Source organism: Centruroides sculpturatus, unplaced genomic scaffold (genome assembly GCF_000671375.1).
Source record: "Centruroides sculpturatus isolate CEXI.00-Female unplaced genomic scaffold, Cexi_2.0 scaffold769, whole genome shotgun sequence".
Taxonomy (NCBI): domain Eukaryota; kingdom Metazoa; phylum Arthropoda; class Arachnida; order Scorpiones; family Buthidae; genus Centruroides; species Centruroides sculpturatus.
This window is the reverse complement of record NW_019384956.1, coordinates 155866-178810: the sequence shown is the minus strand read 5'-3', so window position 1 is coordinate 178810 and position 22945 is coordinate 155866. Positions and strand designations below refer to the sequence as shown.

The 22945-nt window shown below is 28.9% G+C and overlaps 1 protein-coding gene across 1 annotated transcript; it reads left to right on the top strand.

The window, feature by feature from the left end:
- The first annotated feature begins 7161 nt into the window (after positions 1 to 7161).
- LOC111632374 (zinc finger protein 510-like) lies at positions 7162 to 22661 on the top strand. Its single transcript, XM_023376786.1, has 3 exons — positions 7162 to 7313; positions 9131 to 9372; positions 21469 to 22661. The coding sequence occupies exons 1-3, from the start codon at positions 7162 to 7164 to the stop codon at positions 22248 to 22250; spliced, it is 1176 nt and encodes a 391-aa protein (XP_023232554.1). The 3' UTR covers positions 22251 to 22661.
- Positions 22662 to 22945: the final 284 nt, after the last annotated feature.

Here is a 22945-nt window from a genome sequence, read left to right as displayed (position 1 = left end):
ACATTAACCTAATGTCACGTTTGTGTGACTAGAAGTGCAATAAAGACGTTAGAGTTAGGATTTAAGTCATCTGATCCACTTCTAATCTTTTTTTCTCTACTCATTCTGATGATTTTTTCACATATTTTTAAAGAAAATTAAATGATTTTTCTACTGTAAGAAAGCGCCTTGTTTATCTAAAAACAAAATCCATGTTTCATCGTTCAGCATCCTTCATCTTATTAAAGTCCCGCATCCTAGCCAAGCCAGCACCCAATAAGAGGGAGGGGAGGGGGTAGGAAAGAGTTGATATAACTAAACAAGATTATGCAAAAAACAAGCCCACGTTCTCCTATTTATATATGCACTATATCTATATTTATCCAGACTTTTAAGTGGACAGTAATGGCAATCTAAAAGCGGGCCAGATTACATAACCGCACATATTTATGAAGTGTGACTGCCTTCATAACTTATCCATTTACATGGCACACCTAGGATTAAACACTCTGCTACTTATCGTCGAGTGAGTCAGTCTCTGCTATCATCAGGTCCACTCAGGTCAGGGGGGATTATGTCTTTATCTAGCTTTACAGGCGCTGCCTGTTCTATCACTGGGTCATCTATAGCTTCTATCATAACAGGGGATGGATCCAAGATTGCTTTTGCTTCCTTAAAAAGCAAATTTATCCCGTTCTCTTTTCTCCACCTGCTTAGATTAACGAGATAATGCTCGTTCGCGTGATACTCTTCTACTTTTATTGGGTATTATGGATAAATTATTATTGTCTGGAAATTGTTAATAATTGATGCGAAATATTCGTTTTTACCGTTTTTAGATCATTTTATAGTCGATAAATCATTTTATAAAATGGAAATTAGCTAAATTTCTTAAGTCATTTTATCAGAAGTATCCTATTTATTCCTTTTTCTTATGAATATTTTTCGGTAGAAAGGAAACGTAATTTCTTGTTTAGGTTATATTCTTATGTAAAATGTTTCTCTTTGTTCTATTTTAGACTTTTCGGCACTAGAAAAGCATTAAATTCTTCTTTTTTTCCCTCTCTCTCTGAAAGGATGTATTGAGGGTAGCCTTTGATGTTGGCTTCTCTGCAATACACCCTTCAAATTATTCTATAATCAACGACGTCTTCTTTACTATTGTTAAGCCAATTTTGCAGTGTAAAAGTATACCTTGTTGTGTTTCTCGTGTATTTTTTATTTTTACAGTAATATAAGATAATTTTCAGTATAAAATTTGCATCCATTCTTCTTTCACTCTTCGCTTTTTCTGACACATATCTTCGTTTTATGCTTTCCTACAATACTTAATTCTTTGTTTAAGCTAAACGTGATGTAAATTAGCTATTTTTCTTCTATTTTAACTCAGAATAACCTATTTTAAGCCACAGTTTAAACTATTTTCGGCCATTATATTATAAAATGTTCATCTTTTTGGCTAGGTAGCATCTTATGATGCTAAAATCTTCATCCAATACCCCTTTTAATTTATTAAAACAATAAAATTAAGTAACAAATGCCTATTTTATCTATATTTTCAACTATAAGCATATATATTTATCATGTATTCTATAGGAGACTCAGCATCAATCACATACTGAAACAATGAGTTTTAAGCACAAAAAAGTTAATTTCAGGAACAAAAAAAAGAGACTATTTGTGAGATGACGTGATAGCATTCACGTTAAAAAAATCACAGGATACAACCGATAAGTCCCAAAGTCACAATAACAGTTAAGGCAATTCACGAAGTCTCATGATAAATTATACATGCCAGCATTATCTGTCCGATCGCATGCACACTATACAATAGCCTGCAGGTCACGTGACGAACACATTACCACATTGACAATATAACTCTCCTCACATATGATCTGTTAAACATTATTCCATTTATCATGTAGCTGTAAATTTTGACTATGTTATTAACATCCGTTTGCTTTATCTATCGAAGAATCTGTTACATTTTTGGGCTCTCTTTATAACATTTCGTTAATACAGAGGAATAATTAGTGTTTATTTTAGAATAATACAGTGTTTATGCTTTTTTTCTGACGTTTTTTAAGCTTATAAGTGCTATAATGGAGTTTTTATCAACGGAAAAGCAGTAAATACCCAACGAATTTCAATTTAGAAAGAGTAAAAATGTAAATATTTATAAATTATATTGATGTAGAAGCAAAATAAAACATAAAAATAGAGCAGAAATAATTTACTTTTTTAGCTTTTGTATGTATCCATTTGTTGCTTTAGCAGAACGATCGATATCTTCTCGATAATATCGAATAAATTGGATTTTTCTCGATCATAAGGCAGGGTGAGGATTTAGTCACGTGACACGGACCAGCTTAGATCACGTGATAAACGGTTTTACGTGGGTGACCGGTCGTCATCGGGGTCAGCGCGTCCCCCCTTCCCCCGCGAACAGAGTAGATAAAGCTGGAGCGAGTACAGAGCATCCCAAGTGACCGAGAGAGACACGGAAGAAGAAGAGAAAAGAGCAAGGTTGTGGCGGAGCAAAACCGCAGCAGAAAAGACATCAGTAGCAGAAAGGACGTCGGACGGTCCAATTCAAGTTGACAGATGGCAAACAGAGACATGTAGGACACCACAGGAGACGGCTACAAGTCCCTAGTGCTACATCTCCCGCCGAGTTTAGAACGTTAGAAACGGTTTTAAAAACTTCTTTTTAACTGGTCGGTTTGAAAAATATTTCCATGCAAACCTTAATCAATCAGTGCCCGGTGCATGCGTCGCACGTGCTGGTGTTCCCAGTGCACGGTCTCCACCCCCCGTTGCTGGCTTTGACAGTGGCAACGAAGAGCGCATCACCCCACTCTGACTGGACGTTCATTGTGTCGTACGCACTTCATCAAACTCTACCTGTCACATGCATTTTGTTCTCCGTCTAAAGATCCCCAAAGACGCCTTCTTCGTCCCCCCTCCTCTTTTTCTTATGCCCCCCTTTCTAAATAACTTTTAAATTCTATCCAAAACTTCTACAAATTACACGCTTTGTTGCTGCGGTAGAGTAAGGCTGGCTCCGCCCGAAATTCTCTTCAAATTCATTTTTAAATATGTGCTCCGTCTAAAATATAATAATTTTTGGATTTTTCTTTGATGATTTTTTTGTTTTGCTATTTTTTTTAAAAAATAAAACCAGATTTCCCCTCGTTTTTATTTAATGATTTATAACATTTTTCACTTGATTTTGATCCATTTTCTTAATTTTAATTCATTTTTAAAATTTTTAGTATTTATTTATATATATGTATTTGCTATTATTTTACCGATAATACTTGATATACAAAACTAGTATCATCAAGAGCAGCATCATTAACATCAGCATCATCAGAGGCATCGTCACCATCTCAATGTCATTCATTATACGAGTTTTACCATTCATTTACCATAGATTTATCATACATTTTAATTAAAAATGCTGAACAATACCACGTCTCTGTGTATTAGGGTCATCATTAAACATTAATTTCATCGATTCTATCACTCGATTAGGTCAGAAAACCTATAACTACAACCCCTCGGTGCCATGTTACACAATATTTTATAACTCTAAACAGTTATAACAGTAAAATAGTTATAAATTTATTGAGTTTACATGGATCCAAGAGCAATTTCAAACTAAAAACAGAAGAATTATAGAATTATAACCGTAAAATAATTATAAGAGCGCTGATTACCCCTTTTTAAAGGGCCATATTGTATGATATTTACAAAGTTTCATTTAAATTTTAACTTAAAGATGCTGAGGATGAAGTTTATCTACATAAATCTCCGATTCTAACGAAGCTATTTTTTTAAAAAAATAGTAAAAAAATCGAACAATATCCGGCGAAAAAAATAATAATTAAACATAGAAAAAGAGGGAAAAAATAAAATAAAATATATTACAATTTTTTCAGCTTCTTACAATCATTTCATCTGGAAATATATCAAGATTTAATACAGGAAAAAATGGGGGAAGAACTCAGATTAAACATCCCAATTTTTGTCTGTCATGAAACAGCACATTTACTGCTCGAATGCCTGGACCAGGCACTAAATCCTCTGTATATGAGGTGATGGCACAGTTAGGTGGGAGAAGCGCCCAAGCCCGAGGTTATTAAAAACCTTGCTGAGTCAACAGTTGGCGGTAGCGAGCAGGTGGATAGGTTGAAAGCTGGAGGACACGACGACGTGACTCAAGTGATTGGGTTCTCGTGGACAAGTACCAATCCACGATCCAAGTCTCTTACTACTTGTCTGTACGTCCTGGAGTAACAAACTGCGTTGTCAGTCACGTTTTGTCCGATAAACAACTACTTTAGTGAGCGGGTTCCTACATTGCTGCGGGTCTTCTTCCTTATATTCGATCCACAAGTGGTTGCAACCCGAATAAAATTTGTTTCCTTTTTTTTCCTAGAGTTGTAGTAGTAGTAGTAAGTGTCTTCTATTCTCCATTTTTTTCTTATATATATAAAACATAAAATATCTGTTTCGCTTTTCTTCTTTCCACCATTCTGTATACAAGATTTTTCTTCGTCTTTCCAGCATATTTCGATATTCTTTTCCTCATCCTTTCAGCATCCTTTATATGCTTTTCCTCATTTTTCAGCTATCTTTATAAGATTTTTTCATTATTTTGCAGTATGCTTTATATGATTTTTTCCTCATTTTTAGCATCCTTTATTTTATTTTTCTTAATTTTACAGTATCTTTTATGTGATCTTTTTCTCATTTATTCGCCTTTATACGATTTTTCCTCATTTTCCAGCATCATCTATACGAGCATTTTGCTTCTAAAATTAATCTTTTAAAGCGTATTTTAAATCATTTATCTTAAAGAATAAGCGCTTTTTTAAATTTTTAAGTGATTTTTAACGTATTAATTTAATTAAGATGCTTTCTCGAAGCGCGTTTAAACGTTAAAAAAACTCGAAAATAATTTAAGTATATTCATCCCTTTGACTTTTGATTTATAGAAGAAGCTTAAGAATACAAAAGAGAATCTTTGATGTCCCTCTTCCGATTGAAATTAAGCAATGAATGACTAATTTCTTGCATTCTCAGCATTCACAAATCTACGTTCTAGTGAACACTTAACATCCACTCGAAACACTTCCTTGTAAATCTACTATCGAATGAAGCAGCCAACTCTGTCAGCAAGAATCTTTGACTACAAATGAAACCAGCACTTTTATGCTGACATAGAAAAGATGCTTTTAATCTTGTTTCAATTCCCTATATGCAACAGTGTCTTTTACTAACATGTGACATGCCTGTTGCAGATGTACGCCATTCCGTCTTCTTAAGCACATGTGGGTGGCCTGTTAGGATTTGATGCGAGATAGTTGTAATTAGGATTACCTAACGATCGAATTCTCCCTGCTGAGAGCACGTGATACACCACTATACAACCCTTAGCTAATTGAAGCAACTCTAAACTGGTCAAAGAATATGTTTAAAAATACTTTTCTATTGTATTCTTACTTCTATTCAAACGTTGTTTTTCTCTCTTTTGTCTCCATCCTTTGCTCCGCATCCTTTGCTCTTTCCGTTATTCGATCTCCTTTAACTGCTTAATTTTCATAAACTTTCGACTAAGTTGAGTCAAAAATTATTAAATTATACAAATTAATCTAAGAAATTTAAGGTTTAAATCTATTTAAATCGCTTCAATTTATGTATGAATTGGAAGATGCTCGAGTTTAATTTGTTCCAGAATCGAATGGTAACTTGTTAAAAGTATAAATTAACGTTAGAAATATAGAGTTTAAAATGAATTTGTTACGGTAGTTCGGTAGAAATTTCTATAAAAGTTACCATAAGAGTAGGCCATAAAAGGTTCTATAAGTTTTAAGAGGTTCTTTGGAAGAGAATGGATGGAACGATGGAGAAAAGATTCGGGTAAGAACAGATTTTTGAGGTTTTTCTTTTTTGTTTCGGGGGTTATATTGAACTGTAGCGTGGATATAATGCTTTTTTTAAAGTCTGTTTGTGTTTTTATAGTAAAAATTAGTCAAAAGAGTGATACATTTAAGGATATTTCAACAATTATTAAATAAATACGTGAGAAAATTGTCTCGAAAAGCATTTTAAAATGCATTATTAGCTAAACAATAATTTTTCATATAACAAATGATTAAAAATGTGTTAAAAGAACAATTAAAGTGAATTTGAAATAGTCGAATAAATAACATTCGACCTTGACCCAACTTAACTTAATTAAAGCGTTTATTAGTATCCTAGTCGAGTATTAAAGTTATTATTTTCTATTTTAGGATGCTAACCGGTTGGTTATACGTCGTTAATCCAAAATTGAAACTCAAATACAACTGGGCGTGAAGATTACACCTTTAACAGATAGAGAATTAAAGCTAGAGAGAGTGAGAGAGAGTAAGATAAATCGATAGAAGCAAGAGGAGATGCATTTTACTTGTGAGTGAGACAACAATCCAAGTTAATTGGGTAAATGTTGTAAAACGCTAATTACAAATGTTTTAATCGTAAGCAATGGTTTTATTGTCTGACTTTACGAGACGACATAGGGTTATATCTTGTTCTGATGTGAATTCGTTCTACACTAGAGTATTAATGTCATGTTTATCTTTAATACAAGAGCTGAGAGAAGGATATTTCGCACTCGACCATTTATGTTTTAGTAATAAATTCTTTCAAGAATTTTTAAATTATAAATTTATACGCTATTTATGTCTTTTTTCTTTCCATTTAAAGTTATATCTTGAATTTTTCTTAAGGAATTAAGATGCAAAAGTGGTCTTAAAAATTATATTTATATTTTTTTTCTTTCCTTTTGTTAAGGGATGCTGAAAGGATAAGGAAGAGACGTCTGGGATGCTAATGCTGCTTCTTTTTTAAAGTGTTTTCGTTTAAAAAAAATAAATTTTTTAATTGTTAGAATGATNAGTAAACGTGATATATTATTTAAAAATATATTAAAATTAAAGAAAACTCTATGATAGAATTTTTTAATATATTTAAATTTTATAAAATAGTAAAAATAAAGAATTAAAATTAGAAAATACAAAAAAACATTGATGAATAAAAATTAAGAAAAGCAAGAGGAATAAGAGAAGCAGGAAGAGCAGGAACAGCAAGAGGAATATAAAGTACGAGAGGAGTCGGAAGAGCAAGAGGATCATGAAGAGTAAGAGGGGGCAAGAAGAGCCGGAAGAGCAAGAGGAGCAAAAAGCAAAAGAAATAGGAAGAACAGGAAAGAGCGAAGGAAACAGGAAGAGCCGGAAGAGCAAGTGGAGCAGAAAAATCAAAAAAGAGCAGGTAGAACAGGAAGAGTAAGAAGAGAAATTAGAACAAGAAAACATAAAAAAGAGAAAAAAATGTAAGTAATAATAATAGTAATTCAATAAGGGAATAGAATTACAATGCGAAAGCGATACTTCATCCTTCTCAACTCATATTAACATACGATGTTTTTTAATGAAGTTTTCCATAAATCATTTAATGGTAAATATTTGGAATATGTCTCGATTTGTTGATCGTAGTTCTTTCATCCAAGCGTAACTTTGAAGCAAAGAGAGAAGAAAAATAAAATAAAAAAACAAATAAATATATACATTTTTTTCTCCTTTATACTAATTGCCATGTTTTACGATTGAAACCAACTTTACATTTATCGTTTCTTCTCATCAATAATTTGTTTTTTTAGCTCTTATATCTAATCTTTTTTAATTTAAAAAAGTTGAAAATAGAAGAAGAAAGAAGAAGAAGAAGGAAGAAGAAGAAAAAAAATTTGTAAGCAGACAGCGTAAAGATTTTTCTGGTGAGAATTTCGTAAAGAGATAATGAGAATTGTATTGTCAAATTGAAGAAATATCTAAAAAGAATTATTTTAAAATGGTTCTGTAGAAGATTTTCTTATCAAGATGATCCAAGCAATCAGAAAAGTGTGACGGACAAATGTTCTTTTTTATATCTTTTCTTTGCTTCTTCTCTGACTCCTTTTTTTTAAAACTTCTTCTAACGTGCAATCAATTTGCTTCGTAAGTTTTAATTGTCAAAATGGAAAGGTGCATAAAGTATAGACTAAAGTTTAAATTGAATTTTTTCCCCCTTTTTTAAATTATATTCTGTTCCTCTTAATTACTTGTAGAACTGAATACTCTTTGTAGGAACTTAAGGATTTTTTTAAAAACAATTTATTAGTTTTTCTATGTTAAATTATTAAATTTATGTGGCAGGATGTTTGTAGATATTTAAAAGATTCTTTGAAAAGTTTTAGAGTTCGCGATCTACCAATTGAGAAGCAAAATTCTAGCAAAATTCTTCCTCTTAACTGTAGAAGTGAGTATTTTTTGCACAAATTTAAGGATTTTATCGGTTTTTTTCTACGTTAAATTATTAAAATTATACAAGAGAATACGTGTAGATATATAAAATAATCTTTCTATAAGAATCTTTAAAGTATCTGTACATATTCTTTGATTAAATTATGCATCTTACTGGAGTCGCGATCTATCAGTTGCGAAGTAACAATTCACATAAATTTTCTAGTATAAAAGAATATTTTTTTATCAATATAAATGATTTTATAATTTAAAAATTTCCTCTACATTACAGTTTACAAACCGATAGATCGAAAACTCCAGAAACATTCAGTATTAAAGAAGGAATTTGAATCAGTAGAAAGGTTGGGGTTTCAGCTAGAGGTAATTTATAAAATTTAATTTTTAAATTGTATTTATATATATATATTTATATAATTAAAGCTTAAAAGTTTATAATTTAGTAAAAATAATTAAATTAAATCTTAAAAAAATAAATAAAATTGGGATGCGGAAGATGCTGATGATAAAGCATCAACATCTTCCGCATCCCTTTACGCTAATAAGGAATGAAAATATTTAGAATTTATAACATAAAATATACTTTAGTAGTAAATTAGAATAAAGAATAAAGAAAAATTACAATTATTATTATTATTATCATTTTTAAAAGTTTTAAACTATTTTTAGAAGAAAATGGAAAAATCGAATCTTATTCTAAAACTAACAAAACAAAAGTTATTATTTTTTTAAAAAAAGAGAAAAAATATATGAATCAAACGTTGACTTTCTCAACAACTTCAAAACAATTCGTAAATTACACCAAGAAAACCGAAGAGGGATGCGAGCCAAAAATTTAAAGAAAAGTCAAGATGTAAAAAGAGTGGAAGAGGAAGAGTAAGAGCAATAGAGAGAGAGAGAGAGAGAGAGAAGACAATTGGAGCGTTAGAAAGTAATATGTGCAGTTATTGTGTAACTCAATGTAGTGCAAGGTGTCTTATTGTTGCTGCAAAATCAGCAACAATGAAGTATAACAGCGGTTATACATTGAAAGACACAATAGAAGATGGTAAAGTAGAAACGTCATCATTGTCACAAATTATTGTCCTAAATGAGATGAAAAAGAAGCTAAGAAGATGCAGAACAAAAGATGAGAGAGACTAAACGACCAACTAAGTTGAGTATCTGAAAGAAGTCATTACAACAAGGTAACTACAGTATATAAAGTGCAACAGGGATGACAATCTCCTGATGAAAATTCGAAAAAAGGGGTTAGAACTACACACAAACAATCCCATTACATCAGTTCTTTGATGCATAAATTACGCTTTCTACTATATTAAATTTGGACCCCTCCATTTTTTTAAATTGGTGTAGACGTTCGAAGTTAGAAAGGGGTGAGTGGATTATGCTGATTTGTATAGTTTAAACTAGTGGTTTCTCTATACGGATGTTTAGAGATTGCATTCTTTGTAGGGGGTTAAGGTTACGTGTCTCTTTACTGGAATGTAATTAGGTTATCCCGTAGGGGATGTAACTGGCCTAGCTTCTATTTACTATATGGGGGATGTGTGCCTATAGGGAACTTTTCTAATTTAGCAGCAGTCATATCTTATGTTGTGGCGTTTATGTGTTGAGTTCTCATCACTGAGGAACTTTGCTTTAACTCTATTATAAAGGATAGAGTTACTGCTTAAAATTTAACATTAAAAAAATTATACTTTTAATTGAATATTTAAAGCGACTTTCGTTATAAGTGCATAATTTTCAGCACATCACTATATAAGTCCCCTATTCAGTTATGCTTATAAATGTATGATAATTATGCTGAAATTAATTTATAGTAGAAAATACATATCACTAATCCATTTGTTCCCATCTTAAGTATTATAGATTAAGCATCACATCTACCATAAGAACTGCAGTTATAATTAATAAGATATCATAGCCTCAATAATAAATATAAACGCTTCTAAGAGAATATTTACGGCTATTTTAAGCCAAAAACATGATAAATATTGCATAAAGTAAGTACAAAAATTCATTATAAGATTAATAAGGTGCAATCGTAGATGAAGCATCACATCTATAATTAATAAATCACATTATAGCATCACTTTATGATAATATAAACACTTCTATGAGAAGATTTACGGCTATTTTAAGCCAAAAACATGATAAATATCGCGTAAACCAAGCTACAAAAGCTCGCTACATGATTGCATAAGATGCAACTTTTCCCACACTTTCCCACACTAAATAACCTTTAACATAGTTCGAAATTTAAAAAAAAATATATAGTTTATAAACTCAGAATGATCATCTGAACACTTCTACAATAAAAATTAAGCATATAATATAATAAATTAGCCTACAAAATGGAATTGTATAGTAGTTACTAACAGCCTCCCCCAATTTTAATTGCGTTTATATAACACATAAAGCATAGCTTTAAATGTTTAGAATATAGTTTATAAATTCAGAATTTTAATAGTTAAAAGTATAATTTTGAATAATAGAAAATGGTAGAGTTAAAGAGGGTTGGAGTTGTCGAGGATTTACTGTATATACACACACTATACGTCCGCATTATTGATGTCTTCGTACTTTTATGCTATCATTGCAAAAAGAAAGAAAGAAGAAAAAACAGTTTTATATCAGTCTGGAATGAACGTTGTAAGTTTTTATACAGCAGATAACGAAATTTTATTACTATTTTTAGCTTTGAATTACATGTTTTCTTGTAAGTAATTTATTTCTTTTTATGGAGATATGACTACTATATTGTTTTAAATTTTTATATATTTTATCCTCTTTTTTTCCTTCCTCTCTTCCTCTTCCTCTTCTTTTAATAAAAATATATGTATATAAAAATATGTAATTTTATTAATTCCTTTTATAGGAAAGAATTAAATATATTTTATTTTATGAATCATCTTTCTTCTTTTTACAGTTTTAAAATTATTTTATTTTTTTAAAAAGAAATTTATAGAAAATAGCATTTCTTAAACTATTTTTAGCCAGTCATTTGAGGTATTTTTTTTAAAGTTCTCTACGCAATTAGGCCAAAATGGAGCCACAAAGGTCATAGAGTCACTATAGCCAACAAGCATAAAAGCCAAAGAATTTTCTTGTTTTTTTTTTAAAGTAATTTTTATTATTTACAGCTAGATTCGTACATAAAGATATAAATTAACAATTTTTTGGCATGTTTATCCGAAGAAGGAGCATCGTTTTATATTGAACTCGTGTAATTCTTTAACCTAAACTCAATTTCTGAACTGTTTATTTAGTAATTTTACTACTCTCTTACTACTTTTTAATATAAATACACGTAAAAAGCATGTAAAAAATAAAGAAAATTCGAGTTATATAGTATTTAGTCGTTCAAAATCAAAGAATTTTTTGAGTAATTTTAATCATTTATATCTAGAAATATATATAAAAATAAAAATTAAAATTTTGGCATGATTTATGTACATGAGCAGCATCATTCTATATTAAAACCTACCTGAACTACCATAGAAACTCGAGTGATTCTTCATGTTTTTATATTTATATTCAACTTCTAGGGGTTGAGAATTGTTCGTTAATGATGTTACCCCTCTTTCACTACATTCTGGTATATACATACACATATAAGAATGGAAAACAGTGAAGAGAAATGATAGACTGGCGCCAGATTTTCTAAGAACTGGGTTCTACTAGGCTACGTTTTTTCTCTTCTTTCTTATCATTCTTACACTACACTATCGGCATGTTTCTTCTCTCTTTCGTTCTCTCTCTCTCTCTCTCTCTTATGTCCTCACGTGAAAAATAACCGCGAAGAAATGTCACTTTTTACTACAATTAAAATAAATAGCTTTCTGACTGCTCTACTGTACATGAATGTTGGTGAGACGTCACATTAATGAAGGTCTTCTTACGTGAAGTAAAATGGAAAGAAAAATGATATTATACAATTGTGAAGTAGCTCAAAAAACGTGCTTGGTGTGAAGGTGAAAACCTTTTTCGTGAATGAACTACTTCGTGTAGAAAAAAATATTCAAGAATATTCACTTCTGTACTCAAATTGTTTGCCTGTTTAATACTCTAGAAGCAACAATACTGCTATAACAATAATAAAGGGGCATTATCTACCGTCTTAACATTTATTATACACATACTGCTACAGTAATATAGGTGTATAGATTGTTAAATCACATGGATATGGTTGTAGAAAAAGGAAAAAGAGGTAATGACATTTATTTATAACTCCTATAGGAGTAAAAGGGGAACAGATTTAATACCATAGTAACGTGCTAGAATGGTGTAGGACTGTTCTATTTTATCACTAATTGACTAATTAATAATGCTGCAATAGATTGCTAATTAAGGTCCTTAAGGGAAAACTCCATTTACAATTGGTAAACAAGCATTTGTATACGTTTTCTAAGAATATACTTGTGTGTGCGATGAAGATTTATACTTATAAGTATTCAATTAAAAGTATTTATATTCATTAAACGTGCTTCTGAACGAAATTCTTATTCAAAAGAAGAGTATTTTTGATAAAATTGATCAGTTGATTATCGAAAGATGATTTGATAAGAGTTGAAGCTCTTAATTCCGCTTCAAATTTTAATATTTAAATCAAAAATATTAATGAAGTTTTCATTATAAAATCTTCAANTTAGTGTTAAAAATTTCATCGTAATTAATAAACTCTACTTTGTTTTCGATGATGTTTAATCGATGATAAAAATGTTTTAAATGATTATATACAAAATTATGATTATAAAATATAAGTTAAATTTAATTTTTAACTCTTGTTAAAATTATTTTTTGATTTTTCAAAGGTTTTTAATTATATTTTTTAGCTTTATCCGAACCGTATTAAAGCTCATCTTCAAAAAGTTTTGAAGGGATTCTCTCATCAAAATCCACTAAAAATTATCTTAAAATTATAACTATTTTAATTAAAAACTATAAAAATTATAGTTAATTCAATTGTTAGAAATATATTAACAGAAATATCGTGTTTAAATGGAGCGAAACATCCGCATCCCGACCCGTCTCTAAGCATCTTCTTCATCCTTTATTTCAAGAATTATCATTTAAATACTAGTTAAATTATATAACAGTATAATTTATATATTTTTAAATTAAATTTATAAATATTTTAATATTAAAAAGTATAGGAAATTTACGAAATAAACTCATTTTACACTATATTATTAACAATTGTTTAAATTATAAGTTTACCATTATTAGATTAACCTTTGTTCATCTTGTTAGGCTGAGATGAATCACCAATAAGTGCAACATCGCAAGATTAAACGCAAATGCTGCAATTAATGATCTTTAATTAGTAAATACAGTAACCATTAAAGTATTTACATCCGTTTCCTTCTATTAATAGGATTTCAAAAGCATTTTGAATCGACTTGATTCGGAATTTAAATACTTTTATACGCATTTTAAAATTATTAAAAGAAAAAGAAAATTTCAATGGAAATTCAGAAAATTTTCACTTTAATTTATCAAAAATTCGATAAAAATTTAATTTATGTAATTAAATTAATTAGGTACTTTGATATGTTATTTGTAAGGCCTTTAATAATTAAAAATTCGGCTAAGAAATTCTTATAAAATTGTAATTTTTAAATTATTTTAATGTATATTATATATACATTTTTACTTTATTATTATTTTTTAATTATACAATATCAGAATGATCACAATAATATTAAAGCAATTGCAAATTTTTATTTTCGTAAATTATAACAATTAAAAAATTTATGTTGTTTAAAAATTACAAAAAAAAAAAAAAATTAAAAATTCCAACACTAAAATATACAAGAATTAAATGATTCTGTTTCTCTTAATATTACAACAATTAAAAATTGTTTAATTCTTAATAAATTACAATAAAAATCGCAAACTCACATTTTCAAAAATCACAATAATTAAGAACTTTATTTTTTTTTTAAATTGCAATTTATTACAATAAAAATTCGTAATTAAAACAAATTAAAATAGCAAACTTTTATTTTTGAAAAATTTAATAATTAAAAATTATTTTTTAAAATTTGCAATAATTACAAGCTCTCAGCTCTAGTTTTTGAAATTTACAATTAAAAAGCTGTAATTTTTGGAAATTTACAACAACTTGTAAATTTAATTGTTGAATTTTTTAAAAAAGGACAACAATTAAATTTAATTTTTATGAAATTTACAAGAATTAAAAGCCATTAATTTTTAAAAAAATACAATAAAAATCGCAATATATTTTTTTTAAATTACAAGAATTTGTAACTTATATTTGTTTATTTTTTAAAAAATAAATTGTAACAATTAAAAGCTCTTACTTAGAATTATGCAAGTACAAACTTTTCCTTACAAAAGCATTAAATTACAATTTAAAAAATACGAACATTTTCTGAATTTTTGGATTTTCAGAGTTAAAATCTTCTCTAGAATTCAACTTTTATGTACAATTTTCAATTCATAAAGATGGTAATATGAAAATGTACGTTTTAATAACCGAAAACGTTCGATGCCAATCCATCAATCAACCGTTACATGTTGACTTAAAATAGATTCATCTGATGGAATTCTACATTAAATTGTATAATTCCTTAACAAAATCATCTCGCATTCGTGCATCATTAAGCGATTTTTCAAGAATTTTTGCCAAGAATCATCATTTATATATATAATTTTTATTACGTACCTATCGATGCCAGGTGTTGAGATAAAAAATTACCAATTTTTTTGTATTTTTAGACATGTTTATATATATATTTATTTGGTTTTTCTCGGCTTAAAAATTGAATAATTAATGAAAATTCTGCATTATATATCACTAATCACTGTATATAAGCGTGTGAAAGGATGCAGTAATTAAGTAAAGTAGCGCTCTCCACTTATAATCTTTGCCCCTTGTTTATCTTTTCTCTTTAAAATTTTGTAATTTTTGAGTTTATTAAGTCATTTAGGAATTATTTGTACCTAATTTTTGTGTATTTTTATTTTTTTTAACTATACAAAAGCGTAATTACTTGATATGGAGACGAGCGAAACTGTTTTACTTTGAGGTGGATAATGATAAAATTCTTTGTANAAAGATGATTTGATAAGAGTTGAAGCTCTTAATTCCGCTTCAAATTTTAATATTTAAATCAAAAATATTAATGAAGTTAATAAAGTTTTTCGTTATTTTAAATATTTAATTAATTTTTAAAGCTCTTTTCCTGTTCGTATTTCTGCGTGTGATAATCATAATCTAAACTTCTCCTTCTTATCCTTTATGACATCAAAAATAAAATTAATATAGAAAATTTATATACGAATATTTTAGAATTAAAAAAAGTGAAATTTTATAGATTATTTTACTTAAAATATATAATTAAAATTTATATTTTCGATATTTCAATTTTTATCTTCAATCATCATTACGCGAGCATCAAAAATCTTGCAACTCACCAGCATCACTTGATATTTTAACATTATAATTTTTTTATTAAAAACCAAACATGAATAAAAAATATTAACTTAAAGTATAAAATTTTATTTAAAAATTCGTTTTTTTAAAATTAAATTAACTTTTCTATCTTGTCAATCGAAAGGATAACGAAGAGAATAAAGATGCAATTACTAGAGAGACGGAGAGAGAGTAGGATATTAATTTTATAAATAATATTAATAAAATATTAAATATTTAATTAAAAAAAAATTAAATTTAAATAGGAAAATTCCTATTTGAGTAAAGAATCTAGATGAATTGCAAGCAAGAATCCCATTAAGGGCAAGAACAAAATGGACTGACAAATCGATGTTACGATTATCAACTAATATTTCCCGTCTCGCCGACATCAGACAACATAGAAATTCGATATGACCTTTGAACCGGGTTCAGCGATAAAAAGGATTGGTAAAGAGAATAAAATAATCGAATAAAGGATTAAATTAATGGACCAATCTCCTAAAGAATGGATGGGAAAGACGTTAAATGGATAAGATTCGATTATTACAAAAGTTAAACATTAAGTAACGAATTTCATTATTTAAACGTGTAATAAATTTAATTTTCTTGATATTTTTTTTGCGAATTATTTTAAAGAAAATACTCGTAAGCAATGTTCTCTTATATAAAAATCATTGTCATTAAGACAGAGACAATAGATAAAATAAACTAGCGGAAAAGAATTTGATAAGTATCAAGTGTAAAGAGCTCTGAAAGACAGGAGGCCACACACCAAATGGTCCATAACTTCCAGACCACTAAGTCGATTTTGATCAAATTTATAGACTGGACACGGGACAGTATATTGAACTGTATATTTATTATACCATATACAGTATGTATCTATGACATCGGATCACGTGTCATTAATTTAACCGATTATTATGACATCTATAAAAATAATGACCCCGTGATGACCCTTACAACATTCATTTCACTCTCCTCTTTACTTCCACATCTTCTTTTCTTCTTCCTTGCATCCTCATCACCTGATCTCTCATCACCTTCTCATCCGCATCAAGTGATGAGGATGCTGATTAGGATTTTCATTGAATTTTTGATAAAATTGGGAAAAATTCTTTAATTTTAGCAATTTTTATGCTATAAAAAGTGTACGCGAAAATTAGCTTAATTTTGGATTAGAGATAATGCAAAATTAATCCTGATGGGTTATTCAGTGTTATTAATTAATTTTTCTGTATAATTTAGTGGTAAATATTCTTGGAATGTTGAGGATTATTTAATTGTAACGTCGTAAACTCGAATCGGATTAGGATAAATCAACAGTTAACCCGTGTTTAATGCTCAATAAATCCGAAATTAATCGAGTTTAACAGCAATTAAACTGCTCAACTTACGATAAGTCACGATTATCTTCGAATTTTATAAATAATTTACGGATAATCTTTCTAAAAAAACAATTACACAAATTAATACGGATTAACTTAATCCAATTTATAGATTTAAAATNCTTTATCATTATAATTGATGCTCCTTGTTTAATACGTTCGAATCAATTATATATATATATATCAATTAATTTCATAAAGGTAATTACGTGATTTGATTTAATTTAAATAATATATTTAATTTTAAAAATGATACTAGTTTAAGTAAAGCTTAAAATTTGGAGAGGTAATTGGAGATATTCGTCGTTTCAGGAGCAAATTTTCTAAATTACTGCATGGATTTAATCAGTGTAAGTGCGTAAAATTCTAAAAAGTATGTTACTAGAGGTCCTTTGAATTTCAAAAAATTACATTTGTTAATTTATATTAAAATTAGAACAAGTTACTTTGAGTTACATAAGATTCCAACTCGATCTGAATAAATAGAGGCCTATATTTCGAAGATACTCTCGAATGTAACTGAGTTACGCTGTTATAACTTCAACAGCGTAACTTAAAATAAGTTAATGTATACTTCATACAGTTTAATTTTGTTATAAGGTAGTTTAGAGTTGGATCTTTCGATAGCATTTTTCTAAATTTTGTTACTTAATAATGAACGTAACTGAGCCATTCAGTTAGCTGTGTAACGAAGTAAACGGTTACGTTTAACAGTACTAAGTTACGTTAAACACTTAACAAATGTTCTTTTTAATTGTGTAAAATATGCGTAAGCTGATTTTAAATTAATATTAGATACGGTTAATTAGGTTCTGTTATACGTCTTGTTCGATCGAGTGACTAAGTTACGTTGCTGTGTTGATTTTTGAGTTACACTTCTTATAATTGTAGTAAAATTTACGTTAAATTATTAAATTAAAGTTAATTTAGTGTTAAAAAGTAATATTACTTTTATTAAGTCAGTAGATTCAGATGAAGAGGGATGAGGAGGATCACGTTGAGTTATCTTCTATGAGATTTCATGGAAGTTAGTTTGGTTATAGTTAATATTATATCTACTTAAATCGAATTCTTTTATGTTAAATTTTATTAAATTTACCCTGTGATGAAGTAGATTATGCTGTGTTGAAGTAGGTTGTCAGATCGTGTTGCATCGAATTAGATTATGTTTCGTTCGGTTTTATTAAATGAAGTAGGTTATGTTATAGTAAATTGAAGTAAACTCAATTGGGGGTTAGCCCAATTGAATTAGGGCGAATTAAGTTAAATAAATGTGTTTTATATAGTATCATAAAACGCTTTATATTAACGTAAATAGCATTGAGTCGGTGTTATCTAATGAGATTTAACTATTCAGTTTGGTTTGTTTCAATTGTGTTGAGTTGATTTAAATTATGTAGATGTGTATTCTGTGTTGCTATAACGTGAAATCCCTACCTAATTAAACTCAAATTCCCTTCCTAATTTAAATCCCAACCTAATTAATTTATTAATCTTCCTTATAATTCTCTATAAAGGAATGAATATCCCAATATCTTTAACCTAATTAAAATATTCTAAATAACAATTTATCTACATCGCTTTAATCATATCTTTGATTTGTAATAATTTTTCAACGTCGTATAATTGATAAACGTTTTTTAAGTAGTTAATTTCAATTAATATACATTCTGAAGCAGATGGCTGTCGATGAGCATCGTTTTAAACATATGAATTCCCACTGCATGCCTCATATTTAGGCACCTTAATCCTATAATTCATATAATATATTTTCAGAATTTCAACCTGTTTCTATGAACCTAAATTTAGTCGATACGTGTCACTTTTGGTAAGTCAATTGATAATTTAGACACTCTTTAAGCACTGTACTCCAGTCGTGACATTTTAAAACCTCAACTCAAAGTCTGCATCATTTTTAAACTAGTTTCTCATATAAAATACATTTTTAGACCTCGTAATTTAGATTTTATACATTTTTATAACACATTTCAACTTTTAAATTCTTAGTTATCTCAATTGATAATTGACATGCATCATTTAAGAACCTCAACTCTACTCATCCAAGTTGAACCCTTAAAGTGATGGCTTTAAGGCCCTACTTTGAGGTTTTAAAGCCCTAATGCCCTAGTTCGAGCATATTTTTAGATACTTTGACTCATAATTTATACATATTTTTATAAAAATATCAACTCAAAACTGGTAAACCTCATTTTTAGACACCTCAACTTGTAGTCTATATGCATCATTTTATAAACTTACTAAGCCGCATTTAAGCATCTCGAATTATAATTTATACACATTCTTGTAAGAATATTAAATTATAATTGATAAATTTTTTTTATGCATCTAAACTCCGCGTATACACACACATCCTTTCAGTTCTGAGCTATAATAAACACATCAACTCACAGCAATATTAAGCCAAACATCCCATAATTATTACTCATGTTTAAGCACTTTAACACATAGAAAATTTATATTTTTATAAGCAATAATTAAATAAAGGAAGAACTTATTAAACGAGAGCAAAAATTATAATTAGAATGATTATAATTTGCAAACAAATCAACTAAAATTAATCACTTCCTAATGATATTTAGTTAATTATAATAATCAGATAAGATATTAAATTCGTTCACGATACATTGTTTCTATTGTTTGGAAGGGAACAAAGTATATTCTCGAGTATACACAGTGAATATTTTATAGATTCCACTTGTATTATTGACTTGTTATATTTATATATAACGCTTACAATAAAATATTAAAAATGATATTTGCAATCTGTTGATTTTTTCCTGGATTTTTCCTGAATCGAAGAACAATTTTTTTCCTTAAATATTAACAATTTAAATTATATATTTTCTTAACATTTAAAAATCTTTAGTTTAGCGTAATTAGCAATTGTTATTTTTCATTTTCTTAAGAATTATACAAGCCTAAACTTTATAAAATAAAAGTATGCAGAGTTCTATAGGGAACTGGTTCTAAACATCAGATCCTGGATATAGGATTCTAGAATTTTATGTATATAAGAGTCTCATATAGAGCCTTCTACTTATAAAATTACAAAATCCTGTATAGAACCTATAGAGGATAAAATACAAGTTCCACTTATATTCTATCCTCAGTAGGTTTTACATAGGTTCTCTAACAATTTAAAGTGTAAATTTTCTTTATATTTTACAGTAAAAAATCCAATTTATCAAGACTGATAAGTTTTATTTTGTGTTTTCTTAATAATTATACAAACTAAAGCACTATACATACATATAGACAATATAGAACTAGTAAGGCTTACGATAGATTTTAGATATCAGATCCTATACAGACTCATGTATAGAAATCTATACAAAATTATAAACAGTATATAGCCTTTGATAAATATCTAGAAATTTAAACTACAGATTTTAATATTCTATATTAAATAATTTAATTTATTATAATTAACAAGCACTATACAAATATATATGGATAAGTTCTATATACTAGACTCTGTAAGGTTTTAATATAGAATTCCGCACAAAATTCTAGCTTCTTGATTAGAATGTAAAGAGTACAGAATGTAGGCTCCATATATAAAGTTCTATACAATATTTTATATCTAATTTAATTTATTTTAACTTGTTTTTACTTTGAAATTATGGTCGGAGGATAGAAAATTGCGTCGTCTAAATGGAGCCATTTTGGAATTTTATTATTTTAAGCATAAATATCTTCGTGTTCTGCATGTTTTATAATCATTATAATTGGTAAATTAAAAGGTTTTTATTATAATTTTTAATAATTTTCTTATTTTAAATATGGTATTTGAAATAATTTTCTTAAAAATCTTAAGAGTGGGTCATTAATTTTGTCGCGTTATACTTTAATTATGAGGACAATTTAGAGAAGTTTAAACTGTTGAAAACATTTTTAGTTCAATCTAAGGAGTGATTTACTTTAGAAAAATGATTTTATTAGAGTTTAAGCGGAGAAAAATACTCTAACATTACATTAAATTATACTGAAACTCCGGATCTTAAGGTCTGTAACTATCTACAATTACACTAGAAGTATGTAGAGTTGTATAGGGAAAATAGGAAAATGTAGAGGTTCTAGATATCAAGTATTAAAATATATATACAGCTCTATTTAGAATTCCAGAACCTTGTATAGAGCCTGTAGAAGATAGAGTATAGGTTCTACTTACATTCCTGTAGGTTCTATATAAGCTTCCTTCACGCTTAAACTCTATTAAATTGGAGAAAATAATTATAATATTTTAAATTAAAACATTCCTTTTATTGATTATTTAAAATTTTTCCAGGTTATATTCAGGATTTGCTACCAAATTTAACCGTTTTGAGCCACGAAGAGAATCATGTCTACGAGAAAGAATTGGATCTCAGCAACAAAACCTATCAAACAGACTCAGTTATCAAAGGACCTTATCCGAACCATCCAGATATGTCAAATGGGGTTTCCATATGCAATCACGTGATAGATCCATCTAGTCCCATTGACTCTGTAAACGACAGCAACAACCCAATTCACGTATTCACCAATGGCGTTACCGTAAGTTATACATACGATGCTTTCTTCATAAGTGACGGTCGATCTAGAAGAAGGAATGGTTTAGGGGTACAAGACAGCGAAAGGCCACGGTACACCTGCACCGAATGTGGTAAACACTACGCTACTTCTTCCAACCTGTCCAGACACAAACAAACCCACCGAAGTCCCGATTCACAATTGGCAAAAAAGTGCCCAACCTGTGGTAAAGTGTACGTTAGCATGCCTGCTCTATCCATGCACGTTTTGACTCATAACCTCAACCATAAGTGTAACGTATGCGGGAAAGCATTCTCCAGGCCATGGCTCCTTCAGGGTCACATGAGGTCACACACTGGCGAGAAACCATTCGGATGTGCTCACTGTGGTAAAGCATTCGCAGATCGCTCCAACTTGAGGGCCCATATGCAGACACATTCGTCATTCAAACACTTTAGATGCCAGCGATGCAATAAATCATTTGCACTTAAATCCTATCTGAACAAACATTACGAATCGTCTTGTTTTAAAGATTCTATCTCACCCAACGAGCAATAATCTTAGAGAAAGTAAAGAGCGTAATAACAATATTTCTACCTCTCAAACAATCTTGCAAAATTTACATCGTCTGCAAGATTTAAAACGAAGAAAAAACACAAATAAATGAACAAAAAAAAATAGCTTCAACTCCTTATTTTTAAATGAAGAAATGATTAAAATTCCCTCGTTGATAGAGGAAATTTGGCTGGGTTCTAGTGCAATACGGTTACAGAAGGGTCAAAAATTGTAAAGATGTAATAAGCCCTTAATAATTTACATCATAAAAATATTGCTAAAACGACGCATCGAATAGTCAACGAAAGCAATAAATTCCCATTTTTATTAATTAATAGTTATATATATAAAATATATTTAAGAAAAAAAAATACACAAAAAAACACATACTTCGCCTGTTATTTCTATAGTTAGAATGCGATATTTTATAGTAGTTCCTATAAGAATTTTCTCTAGAAAAAAATTAATTAACCTTAAGAAAAACCTTAAAAACCACACACATACACATACACATACACAAACAAACAATGCTTTAAATCAGCAATAAGTAAAAAGAGCAATAAAGAAAACAATGCAAATTGCGTCGATAATAAGTGCTCAGTTATGGACCACGACACACGAAAATTAGTTGATAGATTTTCATTCTTGTAGGTAGAATACCTACCCTTAACATATATATATTTCTACAAACATTTAGT